Source organism: Dipodomys spectabilis, unplaced genomic scaffold (genome assembly GCF_019054845.1).
Source record: "Dipodomys spectabilis isolate Male_0828 unplaced genomic scaffold, ASM1905484v1 ptg000096l, whole genome shotgun sequence".
NCBI lineage: Eukaryota > Metazoa > Chordata > Mammalia > Rodentia > Heteromyidae > Dipodomys > Dipodomys spectabilis.
This window is the reverse complement of record NW_024870773.1, coordinates 397,174-416,170: the sequence shown is the minus strand read 5'-3', so window position 1 is coordinate 416,170 and position 18,997 is coordinate 397,174. Positions and strand designations below refer to the sequence as shown.

Sequence of the window (18,997 nt, the reverse complement as noted above, 5' to 3'; positions counted from 1 at the left end):
TTTCTGTTTACGTGGTGCTGAGGAATCAAACCTAGGGACTCATGCATGCAAGGCACCCTACCGCTGAGCCACCTTCCCAGCCCCGTGAGTTCTAGTCTTAAACAATTCATTGCTTTCTGCTGTAAGTCAAGGTGGTTGCTGTCAAAATGGCCACATCAACGAACCACAGGAATATGCAGCCAGTTGTGGTGGCCACCACTGGCTTCATGAAGAAAAGTACTAGCAGTGGCACCTGAGATCACCCCTGCAGCCGTATGTTGGTGGTAGAGACTGACCATTATCCTCTCAGTGACAGCTGCCATGGGCAAGAAGAGGTAAAGGATGAAGTTTTCTGTGAAAATCATCTCATACACACAAATGCACTCTAAGCACATCCCCCTAGACAAAAGTTGTCTTCAAAGACCCTGCACTGAAGTGCAGGCCAACAGGAGGCCAGGGTCACGTTTGAAGAAGGGTACAAAAGATGGGAAGAACAAGTGGTTTTACCAAAGGTTTCCTTTTTAGAGTTCTTTGGTCAGTGATAATGTTAACCTAGTAATAGCCTGCTACATGTATCAACAAACTGGGAAAAGGAAAATAGTCACAGGGTCAGAGATACTGGGTGGTAGATAGGGACTAGAGAAAAATATTTAAAAGTCTGCGTTTGTGTGTCATCCTGTCCCCTTGCTCCCCCACTGGGGTTTAAACCCAGGGCCTCCAATGTACTAGGCCAGACACTCTGCCAGTTAAGCTATGGCTCCAGCCCACATCTGTGATATCCTTAAAACAAATATCTAATCTTATTACTTTAAAAAAAAGGGGTGTGTGTGTGGCTGGGAATGTGGCTTAGTGGTAGAGTGCATAAGCCCTGCCTCTGATTTTTCAGTACCACAGAGAAAGCCAGAAGTAGAGCTGTGGCTCAAGTGGTAGAGCACTAGCCTTGAGCACAGAGAGGCTCAGAGACAGTGCTTAGGCCCTGAGTTCAAGCCCCAGGACTGGCAAAAATAAATTAATATATTTTTTTAATGGGGCACTAGCAGCTCACACACCTGTAAGTAACCCTGGTTATTTTGGAAGGCAGAGGTCAGGAGGACTGCACTTCAAGGTCAGCCCACACAAAATTCACAAGACCTCCATCTCAGCCAGTAACTGGGCATGGTGGTACATACTTTCTTCCCAGCTACATGGGAAGCACAAATAGGAACAGTAGATTAGTGGATGCCAAAGGAGGCTAGAGGAAGGCAGAAAGGGGAACAACTGTAAATAGTTTTCCTTGGGAGAATGAAAACATTCTGGAGTTAGGTAATAGTGATGGATACATGACCTTGTAAAAATACTTTTAAAAAGTAATTAATGTGTGACTTAAAAGGTGAACTTATGCTATATGAATTATATCTCTTTAAATTCAAAAACAAAACAAGAAACTGAGTAAACTTCTTGGCTGAGCACTCACTGCTCACTAATAGGGGAATGTAGACATTGGCAATGCCATCTTGGTTGTACTTAGTTCCAGGAATTCCATCTAACAATCACAGAAGAGAGTTTAAGTAAGATCTCTAGGAGTATTCATCTGTAACTAGTAGCAAGTATAATTTCCACCTTACATCTACTCCATTCAAATTCAATCACCTCCATTATCCCTGATACTATCAATTCTCCTACCTGGTCCACCACCATCTCCCCCAGAACAGGATATTGCGTTATGACTGATCTTCACATATCCACTTCTACACAATTATCTTTCTGTTCTGAAAATTATGAAGATCACTTCACTCTCCTGCTTAAGAACATCTGAAGGCTTCCTTTATCCATACATTTTCCTTTACTATAATAAAAACATCTTAGGCTGGGTAACTTAAAAGAGAACTAGGTGCCAGTGTGCACACCTATAAAATAATCCACGCCATCTCAGGCAGGGAAATCCATGAGACTCCCATCTCTAATCACCAGAAACCCAAAAGTAAAGTTGTGGCTCAAGTGGCAGAATGCTAGACTTGAGCCCAAAAAAAGCTTAAAGACAGCATCTATCTAGACTTGGGGTTCAAGCCTCCATATTGGCACCAAAAAAAAAAAAAAAAAAAGACTACTTAACTCATAGTTTTGGAGGCTGAAAGCCCCAGACTAGCAGTCCAAGGGTCCGGAACCCCACCCTCTCCTTTTACAGGGATTTGAACCTAGGGCCTCCCACTTGGTTTACCTTTTTCTGCTAAGGGCTGGTGCTTTACAACTTGAACTATGTCTTCTCCTCTGGCTGTCTGCTAAGCAGAGGTTAAGAATCTTGAGAATTTGTCTGTCCAAGCTTGCTCTGAACCATGATTCTCAGATTTCAGCCTCCTGTGTACCTAGGATTATAGGCATGAATATTTTGCTCTTTTTGTGACTAATTCAGAGTCCTAGGAGAGGTACCTTTATCTTTTTGAGAGTAACTTCCCTTATTTATTAGGTGCCGTATCTCCTAGGAGTTCCTACCATCTCCTAACATCACCACAATAGAGACCAAGTTTCTAACACATGAAACTGTTAATGGGCACCATCAAACTATAGCCAAACTATAGCACCAACACATTCAGTCTTTATTCAAAGTTCTTGCAATGGTGCACGAGGCACTGCACTTTACAGGACCTTGTGATATTCTCTCATTTCCCATCACTCCAACCCTCATGGCCTTCTTCCTGGTCCTCAAATACACAAAGCTCAAACCAGCCAAACATTTTCTCAAGTCCTTTGCATTTCTTTTACTTGGAATGCAATTCCTCCATTAAACTGAATTAGTTACCTATTATCACTTGTTTCATATCCTAAAGCTCACCTACTCAAATAGGTTACCACCTAACCAAAAGTAACATTCTCCATCACTCTAACTTCCTATTCAGACTGTTTCATTTCTTTCCATCCCACTTATCCTTAGTCCACTTTTCTTTGTTTACATGGACTCAGACAGAACAAAAACTCCAGGAGGGTAAGAATTCTGTTCATAGCTGCATCCTCAGTACATAGAACCATGTTCACCATAAAGAAGGTACACAACCTACCCAACAATGGAACGTACATTCTTCATTCATTATGTTCTCATTTGCACATTTTTTTTTAAATTACAATAAGCAAAGAATTCACAACTTGGACAGAAAACAGTGTTTTTACAAAACTACCTATTCATCAAAAAGACCACATAAAATACATTTTGCCATATATGGTTTTTAAACCACCTCAACATATTCTCAACATATGAACTATATAGCTATCATCTTCATCAGATAATCCAAATTTCTGACTTCCTCCTATCTGCTGCCTTAATCCCCTATCTTAACTAGGAAGTCTACTTGGATATGGACCTCCTGGACACTCCAAAATCCCATTCAGCTTTACTACCATGACATTTAACTCCCTAAGATGGAAAGTTCTGTCTTCCTCCTCTCCTATGCTAAAGTGAGTTACTATGTCTTAAATTCTACTTCTAGAATGTCTCATCTGGTCCTTCTCCCCCTCCTATTACATTGTTCAGTATTATCTTAGACCTGGAATCTCTTGATCTTCTATTCAGATGTCTCTTTTGGTGTTTTCATTTCAATAGTACCAAAATGATGTTTCCACAAAAGCAATCCAACATCTTTGCCCATCTTAGAAACCTTCAACAGGCCAGGCACTGGTGGCTCACACTTGTAATCCTAGCTACTCAAGAGGTTGAGATCTGAGGGCTGTGGCTCAAAGTTAGCCCAGGCACAAAAGACCATGAGACTTTTCATCTCCAATTAGCCACCAAAAAAGCAGAATGTAGAGCTGTGGCTTAAGTGGGAAAGCAAAAGTCTGAAGCAAAAAAGCTCACACACACCACCTAGGCCTTAAGTCCAAACCCCAGAACAGGCACAAACTCCCCCCGCCCCCCCCCCCCCACCTTTCAGTAGTTCCATGTACTGTCTGTGTTTGTGGGGAGAGGGGGAAGCACACGTAGCATGTGGGCACAGGGCACGCACATGTGCCAGTCCAGGGCTTAAAACCAGGGCCTGAGCACTGACTCTGAGCTTTTCCATTCAAGGCTGGCACTCTGCCATGTGAGCCACAGCTGCACTTCTGACCTTTAGGCTGGTTAACTAGAGATCAGAGTCTCACAGACTTTCCTGCCTAGGCTGGTTTTGAACCATGATCCTCAGATCTTAATCTTCTGATTAGCTGTAGATCAGTGGTAGAATGGTTTGTCTGGCATTTAGGAGGCACTGAGTCTGATATCCAGCACCACAAAAAAAGGTATGTGTAGGTGGTAGTAGTTATTTTCAACTCCTCCATTCTGCCTCAGTCTATCATACTGCCCTTCTATTCCAACCTCAAACACACATCTTAACATTAACCACAACAAACTTCTGTTTCTTGCATCTTGTTTGTTCTTTGAATTCATTATTCCCCCTGTAACTGAAACATTTTCCTTCCTTTCTTTGCCTAGCATAGATATCCTCTCCACCAGAAAACTTTCCATGGTTCTTTGATTTAGATGTTCTCTTCTTTCCTCCCATGCTTATAATATATAGTAAGTTCTGCTTTTTTTTTTCTGTCTTAAGCTAAATTATGAGCTCCTTAGAACATGTCAGATAGTTTATTCACCTTCATTCCACATTGGCTGACATACAGAAGTTGTTAAAAATTAAGGATTTATGAAAGAATTGTAAAACAAAAAGGGAGCAAAAAGCCGGGTGTGCTGGTGCCTCACACCTGTAATCCTAGCTACTCAGGAGGTCTGAAGATCACAGTTCAAAGCCAGCCTGGGCAGGAAAGTCCATGAGACTCTTATCTCCAACCACCAGAAAACTGGAAGTGGTGCTGAAGCGGTAAACTGCTGGCCTTAAGCAAGAGTTCAGAGACAGCACCCAGACCCTGAGTTCAAATCCTATGACAAGGGCTGGGAAGGTGGCTCAGTGGTAGAGCGCTTGCCTTGCATGCATGAGGCCCTGGGTTCGATTCCTCAGCACCACATAAGCAAAAAGCAAAAAGCAGGAAGTGGCGTTGTGGCTCAAGTGGTAGAGCGTTAGCCTTGAGCTGAAGAGCTGAGGGACAGCGGCCAGGCCCAGAGTTCAGGCCCCACGACCGGACCCCCCCCCCCCCAAAACAAAACCCAAAAAACAAATCCTATGACAACAACAAAAAACAGGGTGGTAGGAAAGAAGAAAGGAAGGAAGGAAAGGAGGGAGGGAAGAATATGTATGCACACTCAAGGCATTAATCAAAAAGGTATTTATAAGGCTAGACTGAAGGTGGTTCAAGTGGTCATCAACTTGCATAGCAAGCTTGGGGTCCTAAATTCAAACCCCAGTATTTGGTCTGGCATTAGAATCCAAGTAGCATCGTGGCACAGGTGACTCATGCCTGTAATCCTAGCTATTCAGGAAGCTGAGATCTGAGGATTGGGGTTCAAAGCTAGCCTAGCCAGAAAAGTCCATGAGATTCTTATCTCTAATAAAGTACTCAGAAAAGGCCAGAAGTAGTGTTGCGGTTCAAGTGATAGAGCACTAGCCTTGAGCACAAACAGACTCAGGGACAGTGTCCAAGGCCTGAGTTCAAGCCCAGGACCAGCAAAGAAAAAAAAAAAAAAAGAATCCCAAGGAGCTGGGATTACAGCTTGAGCCACAATGACAAGATGACAAGACGACAAGACTCTCCCACAATCTCAACTTAAGCCAGGCATGATGATGTGTGCCTGTGATCCCAAGTAAGTCTGTGAATCTAGCTATATCATAGGTAGGAGAACAGCAGTCCAAGGCAACAACAGAGACTCTATCTGAAAATTAAAGCAAGGGCTTGAAGTGATAAAGCACCTGCTTAGCAAGCAGGTGGCATTACGTGCAAGTCCCAGTACCACCAAGAGGAAGAAAAGGCAGTATTTCTAATTCAATCTGATATTTTTACAGCAATACACACACACACACACACACACACACACACACACACACACACACACACACACACACACGTTTATTTTTGGCCTGGGCTCTGTCCCTGAGCCTCTTTGTGCTCAAGGCTATCGCTCTACCTCTTTAGCTACAGTGCCACTTCCAATTTGGGTGGTTAATTGGAGATAAAGAGTCCCATTGGATCTTTTCTGCACTGTAGGGCTTCAAACTGTAATCCTCAGATCTCAGCCTCCTGAATGGCTATGAGATAACAGATGTGAGCTACCAGCACCCAGCAGTACATTTTTAAAAAGCCTGTCTGCCCAAATTCCAAGAACAAGCAACAAAATTCCACATGTCCTAAACATTCCTACATCTAGGCTCGGCCCATTTTATTCAAGTATTTGCTGCAATGTGTTGAGTACTGTTAATAACATACAGAATATAACAGCAGAACAAATTTTGGTTAGAAAACTAAGGCAGAGAAATCTAACGTAAATCTTAGACAACCATTTCCAGATAATGTATCATCACTACTGTTGAAAGCTTTACCAAAAATATGAAAAATAAATCCAACAGAATACCAACATTATGATCTACAATAACACACAGGTTGCTTTTGTGTGGCAAGTCATATTTCTCAAAAACATACTATCACAACATAAGGAACTAGTCAACATGGAGCTATACTGAAATAAACATAAAGGTTGTGCAAAGGAAAAGTGCTGTGGAAACAAAATAGCACACACTTTACTTGGAGACTGTAAGGCAACAAAACCAAAAGTATTATAACATATTCTAACTTTCAATTACCTCAATACCCGTCACCTAACAAAAAGTTTTTAAGTGTTTTTGTAACTAATTGGACATACAATTCAAACTTAAATGCTTGCTTCAAAGTTAAAATCTGCTCAATCAGATTAAATGACATAAATCTTTCTGTAGCTCATTGTAATAACAAATAGGGAACACACAAAAAAGAAAATTTAAGACCAATATAATCACTACTACATTTTCTTTATGTTGTTTTCAGACAGGGTCTTTCTTTCTATGCAGTTCAACCTGGTCTCAAACTTATGATCTCCTGCTTCAACCTCCTGAGTCTTCCTTCAGATTGTAGGTATGCACCATCACACTCAGCTAAACACATTTTGAATTCAATGTTTAACAAAGAGAAATAAAAATCATGAGCAAATTCCTAACTTGCACCCCATAAAAATTAAGATGCAAGAAATAAGGAAGTCCAGGTGCAGATGGCTTGTCTGTAATCCTAGCTACTCAGAAGGTTGAGATATTAGGATCATGATTCTAAGCCAGTCCCGGCAGGAAAGTCTGTGAGACTCTTATCTCCGATTAAGTATCAGAAATCTGGAAATGAGGTGTGGTGTGGAGGTGTGGCTGGAGAGTGGTAGAGCCCAGTCCTGAGCATAAGAGCTCAAAGACAGCATCAGGCTCTGAGTGCAAGCCCTAGGACTGGCATAAAAAAGAAAAAGGAAGTGGGCTGGGAAGGTAGCTCAGCGGTACAGTGCATGCCTTGCAAGCATGAGGCCCTGGGTTCGATTCCTCAGCACCACATAAACAGAAAAAGCAGGAAGTGGCGCTGTGGCTCCAGTGGTAGAGCGCTAGCCTTGAGCTGAAGAGCTGAGGGACAGCGCCCAGACCCAGAGTTCAGGCCCCATGACCAGCCAAAAAAAATAAGAAAAAGGAAAAGAAAGAAGGAGGGTTTTTAGTACTAATAGATTCCCTAAGCCTTGCTATATTTAACAGCAACAGAAAATTCTTCATAAAGATGGGAATTTGTTTCAACAAACTCCTTTTATTAATATAACTAAATATGAGAACTATCTATTGCTTGCACTTGAACTCAAGGCCTCTGCCTCTAACTTAGCTTTTCCCACTCATATTGCTCTACCAGTTGATCCATATCTCCACTTCTGGCTTTTTGTTGGTTAATTGGAGATAAAGAGTCTTGTCAAGGACTTTCTACTCAGGCTGGTTTCAAACTGTGTAGCTAGGATCACAGGCACCAGCAATCAGCACCCCACAAGATTTTTTTTTTTTTAGGACAGTAAGAACAGAAATTGTAAGTACTTAAAATTAGTAGATCTAAGATGATACCAAAATTTGCCTAATACCACGAAACTTTTAAGGTTAAAGTTTCCAACTGACTTTCATTTTTTAAACAGACAAGTTTTTAAAACAGAAAAAAAAATCTAAGATACCTTTAAACTTACTACAACTCTTTCAGCCAAACATTTAAAGAGAATCCAAGATGTGTCAGGCATTACAATGTGAACTGTGTGAAATTACATTTATTCCAAATATTTACTTAGCTTCTGAACTTGTGTATCACTGAACCCAACCTTTAAGAAATTTTCATCTAACACCAAGGCGGATGTAAAACTTTTTCTAATAAACTCACTTCACTGCTTTAAGCTGTGGGCAGGAGTATCTGGTAGCATTTGTGACTAAGAAAAAAGATTCCTATTTGAAACCAATACTGTGTGTTTTCACTTAGAAGAAAGCCAGATAGAAAGACACACAGATATAAACTTCAAGCAGTCTCGAGCACTCCTAACTCAAAAGGAAAAGCACCTTGCACACTGCGGATTCGAGTATTTTGTACATACTAGATTAAATGGGGAGGTGGCCTCACCTTTTCCTTTCTTCCACGGAAGCAAACGTTACAAATGAGTCTTTAACTACTGCACTATAAAAGTACAGAGTCTGAAGAGAAAAAAATACTTTTAAAAACATGGTTTTAAGGAACTGTCAAAGACAGGTGACATTTACATTCTAATGGTGTGCTTGCTGCTTTTCCATAGACGTGAGCATGCTCTTTTCTACCACTTCTGAATTCATAATGGATAAAAAAAAACCAAAAAACAAAAAACCACGTTACAGTCTAACTTTCGGCAAGATAAACAGGAGCATGGCCGCCCTCGAGCCTGGCCTTTCAGTCCCGGGGTGTTAGCAAGCAAGCCGGCGTTCACTGACTGACTCCCCCCCGAGTGAAAAACAACCACCTGTACTGCACTGCTGCCATGTCTTCCGCTCGCGAGCTCTGGCCCGGCTCGGGCCTCCAAGCACCGCCAGCTCGGAGGCGGCCGGCCCTGGGCTTCCCCACACCCACACAATGCAGCGGCGCCGAGGTCAGGAGCAGACCCCGCGGACCGATGCGGGGGAACGGAACCGCACCACCCTGCCCCGCACACTCGGGGAACCACGGTGACCTCGCATCTCTCCAGTGCGTCGAGACCATAAAAATTCTCTTAAGATCGTGGCAACTAAGACGGGCCTTTTGGCGACCATCAGAACGGTTTCTACCGCAACTTCACGGTAGCGCCCCCGCCCCCCTCCGCCCCCGCCCGGTTTCTTCCCGTCCCAGCCGGCCACCGACGCCCGGCACCGCGCTCGCCAGGCCGGGCCGGGTCGCCCGATCTGCTTTTCCTTGTGGAGCTTGAAAGCGCTTCGATGGGCGCCGCTACCTGGCTCCCCCTCCGCGGGAGGCCGCCGCGCGCGGGGCGACGCCCCACCGACTCCACGCCGACTCCCGGGGCGCGGGGTCGCCGCGGCCGGGCCCTTGAGTCCGCTCCCGCCGCCGCCGAGGCGCGAGCTCCGCGGGCCACCTTACCTTCATGGCGACTCCGCGGCCGCGAAGCTCTCGCTCACGCCGGCTTCACCCGCACCTGGAGGGGAACAAAAGGCACGGGGTCAGCGCTGCGGGCCTCCCTCGTCGTCGGGGGCGGACGGGGCCCCGGGCCCGGCCCGGCCCGCGCCGCGCAGAGGACGTCGCGTCGGGCCGTCAGCCCCGGAGCCGCCCGCGCCGCGCCGTCCCCGCGCACCCTCCACCCGCACGGCCGCCGCTCTTCGCCCCATTGTCGCGACCCGACGGGCTTCCCGGTCCCCGGCGATGACGCCATTTCTGTCAGAAGAAACTCGCGAGGCAGCGCGGGGTCCGGCGCGGCCTCACCGGGGGCGCCGCCGTCCGCCCCCACGAGCCGCGCACCCCGCGGCAGCTCGGCCGACGGGCGGGCCCGGGGGCCGCGGCGGGGAGGCCGGGGGCTCGGGGGAGGGGCAGAGGGCCGACGTCCGAGACTCCGGGGGAGGACACCGCCGGGGAGCCTCCTCCCCCCTCCCCCCGTCCGCCCGGGCCCGGCCGAGGCCGCGACGCGGACCGAGCGGCCGCGGCGGACCGGGGCTCCCCAGGTTCTGGGCGCCGCGACAGCCCCGCGGCCCTCGGGCCCCCGCTCGGCGGCCGGGTCGGAGGGGTCCCCTCGAAGGGACGGCGAGCACCCAGGAAAGCGGCCCTACCTTCCGCGGAAGCGAGGTCCGAGCGCCGCACGTCCGGAGTCCCCGCTTGCCTCCCCCCACACCAGCCGACCGGGGGGCGACGGGGCGGGGGCGGGGGTCCAGCGGCGGCCGCGGCGGCGGCTCCGCTCCTCCTCCTCCCGCGGCGGTGGCTGGTACCTTTGTTTGGCGGCCGCTCGGTCTCCCTCGCGGGGGGAGGGGGACGACGAAAAATCCCTCCCGGACGGAGGTCCGGGCCCCGGGCGCACTGCCCTCCGGGGGACGCGGCACCGGGCCCTCTGCGGCTCTCTCCGGGCCAAGGTCCAGGCGCCGGCCGGGGTGGCAGCAAGCTCGGGCTCGAGACTCTGCCTCCGCTCAGGCGCCTGAGCTCCTCACTCCGGACTCGACTGACGGGCAAACATCGCTTCCCCCTCCAGCTCGGCGCCCCCTCCCTCTCTCTCCCCTCCCCTAGGTTCTCTCCCCTCCCCTCCCTCTTTCCCGGATGGCCTCTCAGGCGATCTGGGATTGGCTAAGGTACGGTAGAGCCCGCCTGTGCCCTAATCCTATTGGCTCGTCTGATACAAACAACGACGCCATTTTCCCACCAGTTCTATGGAAACAGAAAGTTACGCCTCAAGGCTTTCTGGGTAATGCAGTCCATCTCCTCGGGCCGGGGGGCAGGTCCTCGCCGAGTAGAACTGCAACACCCATCATGCCACGGCGCCTGCGTGTGTCGGAAAGGGGAGGGCGAGAGGGCGGAGCCCCGGGCAGCGGGGGAGGCGGCGACGACGCCTGCGCAGTGTGAGCGGGATGGCGCATTTTCTAGTACCGAGTTATGCGGCGTCGCGGGCGGCTGAGGGCGGAGAGTGCTGTGATGAAGTAAGGGGTGGGATTCATGTAGGCGTCGGAAGGAGCCGTGGGCTGAACTATAAAGTGGGAAGTTGATCCTGGGCGCTGCTACTCCTGGACCGGCGACGTGAAGTCGTGAGATCATCGTGGAACCGTGAGCGGCGGCGGCGGCGGCGGCGGCGGCGGCGGAGGGGGACCCGGATGGGAAAAGGCGGGGATGGGGCTGATGCGGTGGGGGGGGGGAGGGGGGAGAAAAAAGAGAGGTGTGGGGGAAGTGAGAGGACCCGGATGCTGACCCGGCTCAGGGACCGCTGCGGCGGAAGCGGGAGTGACGGCTGAGCGATGCGGGCGAGCTGGACGCCCGTAGCGGGAGCTAGGGCCGCGGGACGCCGCGCCCCTGCGCGCCCCGCCGGGGACTCTCGTCTCCCTCGTGGTTCTGAAGTCAGACTTGTCCCTTTGAGAAAGTAGCGGCGCCCTGCGCGCCCCGACGGCCCTCGCGGCGGCGGGAGGAGGGCGGGAAGGAGCCCGGCCCCGGCGGCCCCCGCCTCGGAGCGGTGTGGGGTGAGCGGGGTGAGCATGGAAGCCTGGGGTCCGAGGCTGGCGAGGTGAGGACGGCGGGCGGCGGGGTGGGGCCGGTAGCGGGGAGGACGCGGGTGTGTCTCCTGGCCCGCCGTGAGACGGTGACCGGACGCTTCCCGCGGAGGACTGGATGACGCCTCGGGAGCCGGGGTCGGCGGGGCCCTAGGTCCGCGCTGAGCGTGCACGCGGCCGCGGGACTTCCTAGGTGGGGCAGTCGGAGCCTCGGGCTCTCGGTCGCTCGTTCGCCCGACCCCGATTTGTCTACGTCTAGGGAACCAAGGGCGGTCGTCCGTCCCCAGGGCGGGGCGGTGTCTGCCCGCCGCCGGGGTGAGCGGGGACCGGCGCGTGCTCGGGAAGACTCAGGACGCGGTGGTGGGTCCCGCCACTCGGCCCCGGCGCCCTGGCGTCTGTGCGGATTCCGGAATGGCGTTTGGGGTCACACCGCATCCGCCAAAGCTCGGGCTGTGTCCTGGAGGCTGCCCGTTACTGACACACTAATTTGTTTTCTTTTTGGTGGGTCGTGGGGCCTGAACTCTGGGCCTGGGCGCTGTCCCTTAGCTCTTCAGCTCAAGGCGAGCGCTGTACTGCTTGAGCCATAGCGCCACTTCGAGCTTTTTCTGCTTATGTGGTACTGAGGAATCGAACCCAGGGCCTCATGCATGCAAGGCAAGTGCTCCACGTGATATTTTTTGGCTAGGATGGTCTCCGACAAGTCCTCCAGTCTATACTTCTTGTGTTAACAGGGATTACAACACACATTCCTTGAGATAGAATCTCTTAACTTTTTTCCCAGTCTGGCCTTGAACTGTTGTGCAATTCTCCCAAGTTTCTTTTCTTTTGACACCCTAAAACACATCAGAAGTTAAGGCAGTAAAATAACAAGTTCCTAAATTGTAATTTGGATTACTTCCAAGTATTTTATAGCTTCTTCCCTTTGTATTATTCTTAATATCGTTTGCTAGTCAATGCAAATGTAGATATATTCCATATGGAATGTTTCTTTCTGAATTTATATTGCTGAAATAACTTCCTTTGGTGAGGGTTCCACTTTACTAGGATTATTGCCATAATCAGCAAGAACCGATGATAGAAAACAGGCTTTTTAACCAGGCATTGTGGCATATGTTTGTGATACCAGACTTTAGGAAGCTGGAGAAGCTCTATCCAGCCTTGACTACATTACATTTTGAGTTTGCATCCAGTCTTGACTGCACATAAAGACCTTACCTCAGCCCACATCCCTGTAATTCTACTACTCACAAGGTTGAGATCTGAGGTTCAAGTTTAAAAGCCAACTGGCTGACAGATGGGAGAGACTCCTATCTCCAACTTTGCTGGTTAATTACCATCAAGAAGTGGAGATGTTGGGGCTGGGAAGGTAGCTTAGTGGTAGAGTGCTTGCCTTGCATGCATGAGGCCCGGGTTCGATTCCTCAGCACCACATAAGCAAAAAGAAAAAAGCTGGAAGTGGCACTGTGGCTAAAGTGGTGGAGCACTAGCCTTGAGCTGAAAAACTGAGGGACAGCGCCCAGGCCCAGAGTTCAGGCCCCACGACCGGACCCAAAAAAAAAAGAAAAAAAAAAGTGGAGATGTGGTAGAGCACCAACTGTGAATGAAGAAGTCAGGTAAAAAGTCTAAGCCTGAAGTTCAAGCTTTATTATTGACCAGAGAAAGAGGAAAAAACGGCCCTATGAGTGTGCATATGTTTTTCAGTCCTAAAAGTAATTTAAACTACCTGCTTCGTGCCTTACATCCATTGTAATCTGCCTTAAGAGGTAGTGGGATTTGTGTCTTAGCCTATGATTGCATGAAATGAATCTTTGGCATTAAAGGGTTAAATAAATCTGAGGGACACTTAGGAGTAAGGGACAGCATGACCCAAGAAGTTACATGTATAGTACTGTTGCCTGCATATATCTGTGAGGAGACACACAGATGTGCACTTTGGTTTTTCCAAGAAGAATCACAGCTTTCATTGTACTTTAAGGTTTCTTTGCCTCATGAGATGTTTAGGCTGCAGAGAAGCTGCAAAGCACCTGTGTTATTACTTACTATCCTTTGTCCTTACCTAGCAGTGCACAGATAAGGGAGAAATTCTGTTGTTCTTCTGTTAGCATACTAGACATCTTCGGGGTGGAGGGGGAACTAGTACATAATAGAAACACAGTGGTTCCTACCTTTTACCCTTACATTGTTTCTGTACTAAGAAACAGGAACATTATATACCTAATTCTCACTAGGTTGTGTAGTCTGGGCTTTTCTGAGCTTTTAATTGTGCTGGTAAAATGGAATGCCAGCAGTAATAATTAGAGAAATTATTTTTATCAAGACTGGAACTTGAACTTAGTACCTGACCCTTTTGCTCATTGGCTGGTGCTCTACCAACTGAGCTAAGCCTCTAGCCCCATGAGAAATTAATACCAGAAGGAATAACAGTACTGAAATTCCTAGTCTTGTCCATGAGACTGATGATAGCAGACTCAGATGATGACTGGGCTCCAAAAGATGGGTTTCAGCCAGGTACCAATGGCTCACACCTGTAATCCTAGCTACTCAGGAAACAGATCTGAGGATCACAGTTCAAATTCAGCCCAGGCAGACAAATCTTAACTTTTCCACCTATCTGAGAAAAGGCTAGAAATGGAAGTGTGGCGCAAGTGGTAGAACCACCAGCCTTGGACAAAAAAACTGAGCTAAGGTGCAAGGCCCCCGAGTTCAAGCTCCAGTACCAGCATCCACCTGCCCAAAAAAACAACAAAAACAACTCTTTAGATCAGTCTACTTTGGGGCTGGGAAGGTGGCTCAGTGGTAGAGCGCTTGCCTTGCATGCCTGAGACCCTGGGTTCAATTCCTCAGCACCACATAAACAAAAAGAAAAAAGCCGGAAGTGGCACTGTGGCTCAAGTGGTAGAGCACTAGCCTTGAGCTGAAGAGCTGAGGGACAGTGCCCAGGCCCAGAGTTCAGGCCCCATGACTAGTCCCCAAAAAATAAATAAACAAATCAGTCTACTTTTTCATAACATGCAGATTCTTTGCCATTATGACATCTAAAGATAATTTTGATTGTTCATGAGAGCATCTTTATGTTTGTTCTTTTCTTTCTTGTCCAAGACTGAAGTGGGTATCTGAGGCTTTAGCTCATTGGCTGGCACTTTACCAGCTGAGCAACATTTCCAACCTCATGTTTGTTTTGACAGGTCAGCTTTGAAACCTAAAAAACAATGGAGAAGACACAAGAAACAGCCCAGAGAATTCTCCTAGAGCCCTATAAGTACTTGCTTCAATTACCAGGTAACTGTTTATTTGTTACCAGTACAGGGCAGTTTTCAGACTGAGGTCATTTATTCAGATATTAACAAAAAAAAAGTTAAGACTTAACCAATTCTTGAGGTTTTCTATTATTTAAAGTGATACATATATCTTTTGTCTTGTTTGTAAGTTTAGAAATGGTAGAACAAAGGGTGAACAAATGCAGCAGTGATACTCACTAGATACTGTGTTGAAAATGAACTGTGGCTTAGTGGTAGACTGCTTGCTCAGCATGCATAAAACCCTGGGTTTGATTCTTCAGCACCACATACACAGAAAAGGCGGGAAGTGGTGCTGTGGCTCCAGTGGTAGAGTGCTAGCCTTGAGCAAAAGAATTTGCTCAGGGACAGTGCCCAGGTCCTGAGTTCAAGCCCCAAGACCAGGGGAAAAAAAAGAAAAGAAAGAAAAATGGACTATACAACTTGTAGGGAAGAAGGTTTGGGAGGGAAAAACTAGGAGAAAGGGAAAGGGTGTCACTGTTGAAAAAGAAATGTACTCATTTCCTCACTTATGTAATTGTAACCCCTTTATGTATCACCTATACAATAACAATAAAAATAGTGATACATATGAAAAAAAAAATAAATAGCTGGGATTGTAGAACATGTGATTAAAATACTTGTCCAGTATGTACAAAGCCCTGGGTTCTGTTTTGTTTCTCAACTAGTAAAGCACTAGCCTTGAGCAAAAGAAGCTCAGGACCATGCTCAGGCTGTGCCCTGAGTCCAAGCCCCAGAAATGGCACATACAAAAATTTTATTTTTCTGAAACAGTGCTAAGAGTGCTGATTAATTGTGCCTAAACTGGTATAATCTACCATGTTTTTAAAAAGTACTCATTCCATTCCAAAAGTGTTGATACTAAGATTTAAAATCTGTCTTACCTGTCCTAATTTTAAGAGGCTATACACTAGAATGTGAATATCAGATGGGTTTGAGGTTGTGTGTATCAAGTCGAAGAAAGAAATCTGCTGTAGATAATGATTTCATAAGGCATATTTGTCAAGTCAAAACAGTTTTGCAGGACTTTTTTAATACCTTGTAATTAAAATATTTTATTGTCAGGTTTTATTTTTTAATTACAGGTAAACAAGTAAGAACCAAACTTTCACAGGCATTTAATCATTGGCTGAAAGTCCCAGAAGACAAATTACAGGTAATTAGACAATTCTTTTTTTTTTTTTTTTTTTGGGGGGGGGGGGGGGGTCCGGTCGTGCGCCTGAACTCTGGGCCTGGGCGCTGTCCTCAGCTTTTCAGCTCAAGGCTAGCGCTCTACCACTTGAGCCACAGCGCTACTTCCGGCTTTTTTCTTTTTGCTTATGTGGTGCTGAGGAATCGAACCCAGGGCCTCATGCATGCAAGGCAAGCGCTCTACCACTGAACCACCTTCCCAGCCCGAATTAGACAATTCTTTTTATTCATTTTATTTATTTGTCATTACTGAGATTTGAACTCAAGATCTTCCTCTTACTAGCCAAGTCCCAGCCCTTTTCTGTTTTTCTCTTTGCCAATACTGAGGCTTGAATTTAGGGACTGGTACTGTCACTTGGTTTTTTTCCATTCAAGGCCTGTACCTTACTACTTGAGCTCCAGGTCTGACCTTTTTTTTTTTTTTTGGTTGTGGTGCTTGAATGGCCTGGGCACAATCGCACAGCTTTTTAGCTCAAGGTGGGGGTTCTACCACTTGAGCCACAGCACCACTTCCAGTTTTCTGAGAAGTTCGTTGGAGAGTCTCATGGACTTTCCTGCCTGGGCTGGCTTTGAACCTCGATCCTCAGATCTCAGCCTCCTGAGTAGCTAGGATTACAGGCATGAGCCATGACACCCAGCCTGGCTTTTGTTTTTTAATGCCAGTACCAGGGCTTGAACTTAGGACCTGTTGGTCCCTAGAACTCTAGCTAGGGACCACATCTCCACTTCCTGTTTTTTGGTGGTTAATTGAAGATGAGTCTCCTGACTTTCCTGTGCAGGCTGGCTTTGAACTGGGATTTACAGATCTCCGACTATGATTACAAGCATGAGCCACTGTCACTTGACTCTTTGGTGATTATCTGTATAAGAATCTCTTGGGCCGGGCGCCAGTGGCTCATGCCTGTAATCCTGGCTACTCAGGAAGCTGAGATCTGAGTATTACAGTTCAAAGCCAGCCAGGGCAGGAAACTCTGTGAGACTCTTATCTCCAATAAACCACTAGAAAACTGGAAGTGACTCTATGGCTCAAGAGTGCAGGGACAGCGCCCAAACCCCACAACCAACCAAAAACAACAACAAAAAATTCTTGGAATTGTTTGCCCACACAGGCTTTGAGCCAAAGTTCCGAAATCTATGCCTCTTGAGTAGCTAGGATTATAGGCATGAACCACTCCTGCTGGTTTTCAGCCCTATTTTTCTAGTAGGATCTTGATTTTTGCTTGACCTACTTGGACCACAATCCCCTATTTATGCTTTCCAAATAGCTGGCTTGCTTCATTGTGCCCAGCTCTGAATTCAGTGGTTGAGGTATTGCTTTTATCTTGCCCAGACTGCTCTCAAACCCTTCCTCCAATCTACTTGCTATGTAGCCAGGATTTTTTTTTTCTTTGAGATGAGGGCCTCACTAAGTTTTTAGTTATTCTCCTGATCTCTGCCTCCCAAGTAGTTGAGATTATGGGTGTATGCCATCATACATGGCACAGTATATTATCTTGAACCTGGTAAATTATTATTAGTTGTGAAAATTTAAAGACAACTGAGACATTTTAATCTGTTAAGCATAAATCATTAAGCATAAATTTTGGAATATTGTGAAATCAAAGCCAGGCACTGGTGGCTCATGCCTATAACCCTGGCTTCAGCCTGGCTACAGGCTGAAATTGTAGGATTACAATTCAAAACCAGCCTGGTCAGGAAAGTCCATGAACCAGGAAAAAACTGGAAATGGTACTGTGGCTTAAAGTGATAGAGCACTAGCCTTGAGCAAAAGAGCCCAAGGACAGTGCCCAGGTCCCAAGTTCAAGCCCCACAGCCAACCAAAAAAAAGTGAAATTGTTGATTAAATAAGGTGAAATTTTTTTTTCCATTTTAGATTATCATTGAAGTTACAGAAATGTTACATAATGCCAGTTTACTCATTGATGATATCGAAGACAACTCCAAGCTCCGACGTGGCTTTCCAGTGGCACACAGCATCTATGGAATTCCATCTGTCATCAATTCTGCCAATTATGTGTATTTCCTTGGCTTGGAGAAGGTTTTAACCCTGGATCACCCAGATGCAGTGAAGATTTTTACCCGCCAGCTTTTGGAGCTCCATGAGGGACAGGGCCTTGATATTTACTGGAGGGACACTTATACTTGTCCCACTGAAGATGAATATAAAGCTATGGTCCTGCAGAAGACAGGTGGACTGTTTGGATTAGCAGTAGGTCTCATGCAGTTGTTCTCCGACTATAAAGAAGATTTAAAGCCACTGCTTAATACACTTGGGCTCTTTTTCCAAATCAGAGATGATTATGCTAATCTATCATCCAAAGAATATACCGAAAACAAGAGTTTCTGTGAGGACCTAACAGAGGGGAAGTTCTCCTTCCCTACCATTCACGCTATTTGGTCCAGGCCTGAAAGTACCCAGGTGCAGAACATCTTGCGCCAGAGAACAGAAAACGTAGATATTAAAAAATATTGTGTGCATTATCTTGAGGATGTAGGTTCTTTTGAATACACTCGGAATACTCTTAGAGAGCTTGAATCTAAAGCCTATAAACAAATTGAGGCATGTGGGGGAAACCCAGAGCTAGTGACTCTAGTAAAGTACTTGAGTATGATGTTCAGAGAAGAAACTGAATGATGTGTGCGCATCCTTGATTGAACATGAGGGCATCTTTACTTGACTGTGTATCTCTAGCCTATACTGGTTCATGAATTTGAACCAAGGTGTTTGTCTCCAAAAACTGAGTACGTAGTGGTAATATGAATAAAACTATTTCAGTGTAGAAATCCCTACGTATATAAAGTGGAAATACCAGAAGAAATCATTTCTTATAGCTCACGTTTGAATGTCAGAAGTGGTTGTGGCAGGACATTGTGGCCACAAAATTCTGTTGATTTTTGTCAATTAAAAAAAGACATTAGCTTCCA

General features: G+C 46.8%; 2 protein-coding genes across 11 annotated transcripts in view; one reads left to right on the top strand and one right to left on the bottom strand.

The window, feature by feature from the left end:
* Arid4b (AT-rich interaction domain 4B) overlaps nt 1-10,572 on the bottom strand; it is a 117,139-nt gene extending 106,567 nt beyond the window's left edge. For 3 of the 6 annotated variants that reach the window (XR_006148363.1, XM_042685927.1, XM_042685926.1), the window contains exons 1-2: nt 10,326-10,571; nt 9,490-9,544 (exon numbers count right to left, since the gene is read on the bottom strand). Coding sequence is in view for 5 of the 6 variants with exons in the window: in XM_042685927.1 (XP_042541861.1) it covers nt 9,490-9,495 (6 nt within the window). In the remaining variant the exon portion in view is untranslated. Of the gene's footprint in view, nt 1-9,489; nt 9,545-10,169 lie in introns of all 6 variants that reach the window. The other 3 variants (XM_042685924.1, XM_042685928.1, XM_042685925.1) reach the window with 2 other exon arrangements.
* Nucleotides 10,573-10,943: 371 nt separating this feature from the next.
* Ggps1 (geranylgeranyl diphosphate synthase 1) lies at nt 10,944-18,997 on the top strand. 5 transcript variants are annotated; one of them, XM_042686231.1, is made up of 4 exons: nt 10,944-11,024; nt 14,771-14,864; nt 15,967-16,037; nt 17,946-18,997. In XM_042686231.1, the coding sequence occupies exons 2-4, from the start codon at nt 14,795-14,797 to the stop codon at nt 18,705-18,707; spliced, it is 903 nt and encodes a 300-aa protein (XP_042542165.1). In that variant the 5' UTR covers nt 10,944-11,024; nt 14,771-14,794; the 3' UTR covers nt 18,708-18,997. The 5 variants fall into 5 exon arrangements, with proteins under 5 accessions (XP_042542165.1, XP_042542163.1, XP_042542166.1 ...); XM_042686229.1 differs by having other exon boundaries at nt 10,949-11,148; XM_042686232.1 differs by lacking the exon at nt 10,944-11,024 and adding an exon at nt 11,298-11,564.

Excerpts from the sequence above, each read along its gene's own strand:
- Ggps1 (XM_042686231.1), top strand. The coding sequence starts at position 14,795 with ATGGAGAAGACACAAGAAACAGCCCAGAGAATTCTCCTAGAGCCCTAT. Across the intron at positions 14,865-15,966 it reads GTACTTGCTTCAATTACCAG|GTAAACAAGTAAGAACCAAA; the intron begins GTAACTGTTTAT and ends TTTTAATTACAG. Across the intron at positions 16,038-17,945 it reads TCCCAGAAGACAAATTACAG|ATTATCATTGAAGTTACAGA; the intron begins GTAATTAGACAA and ends TTTCCATTTTAG.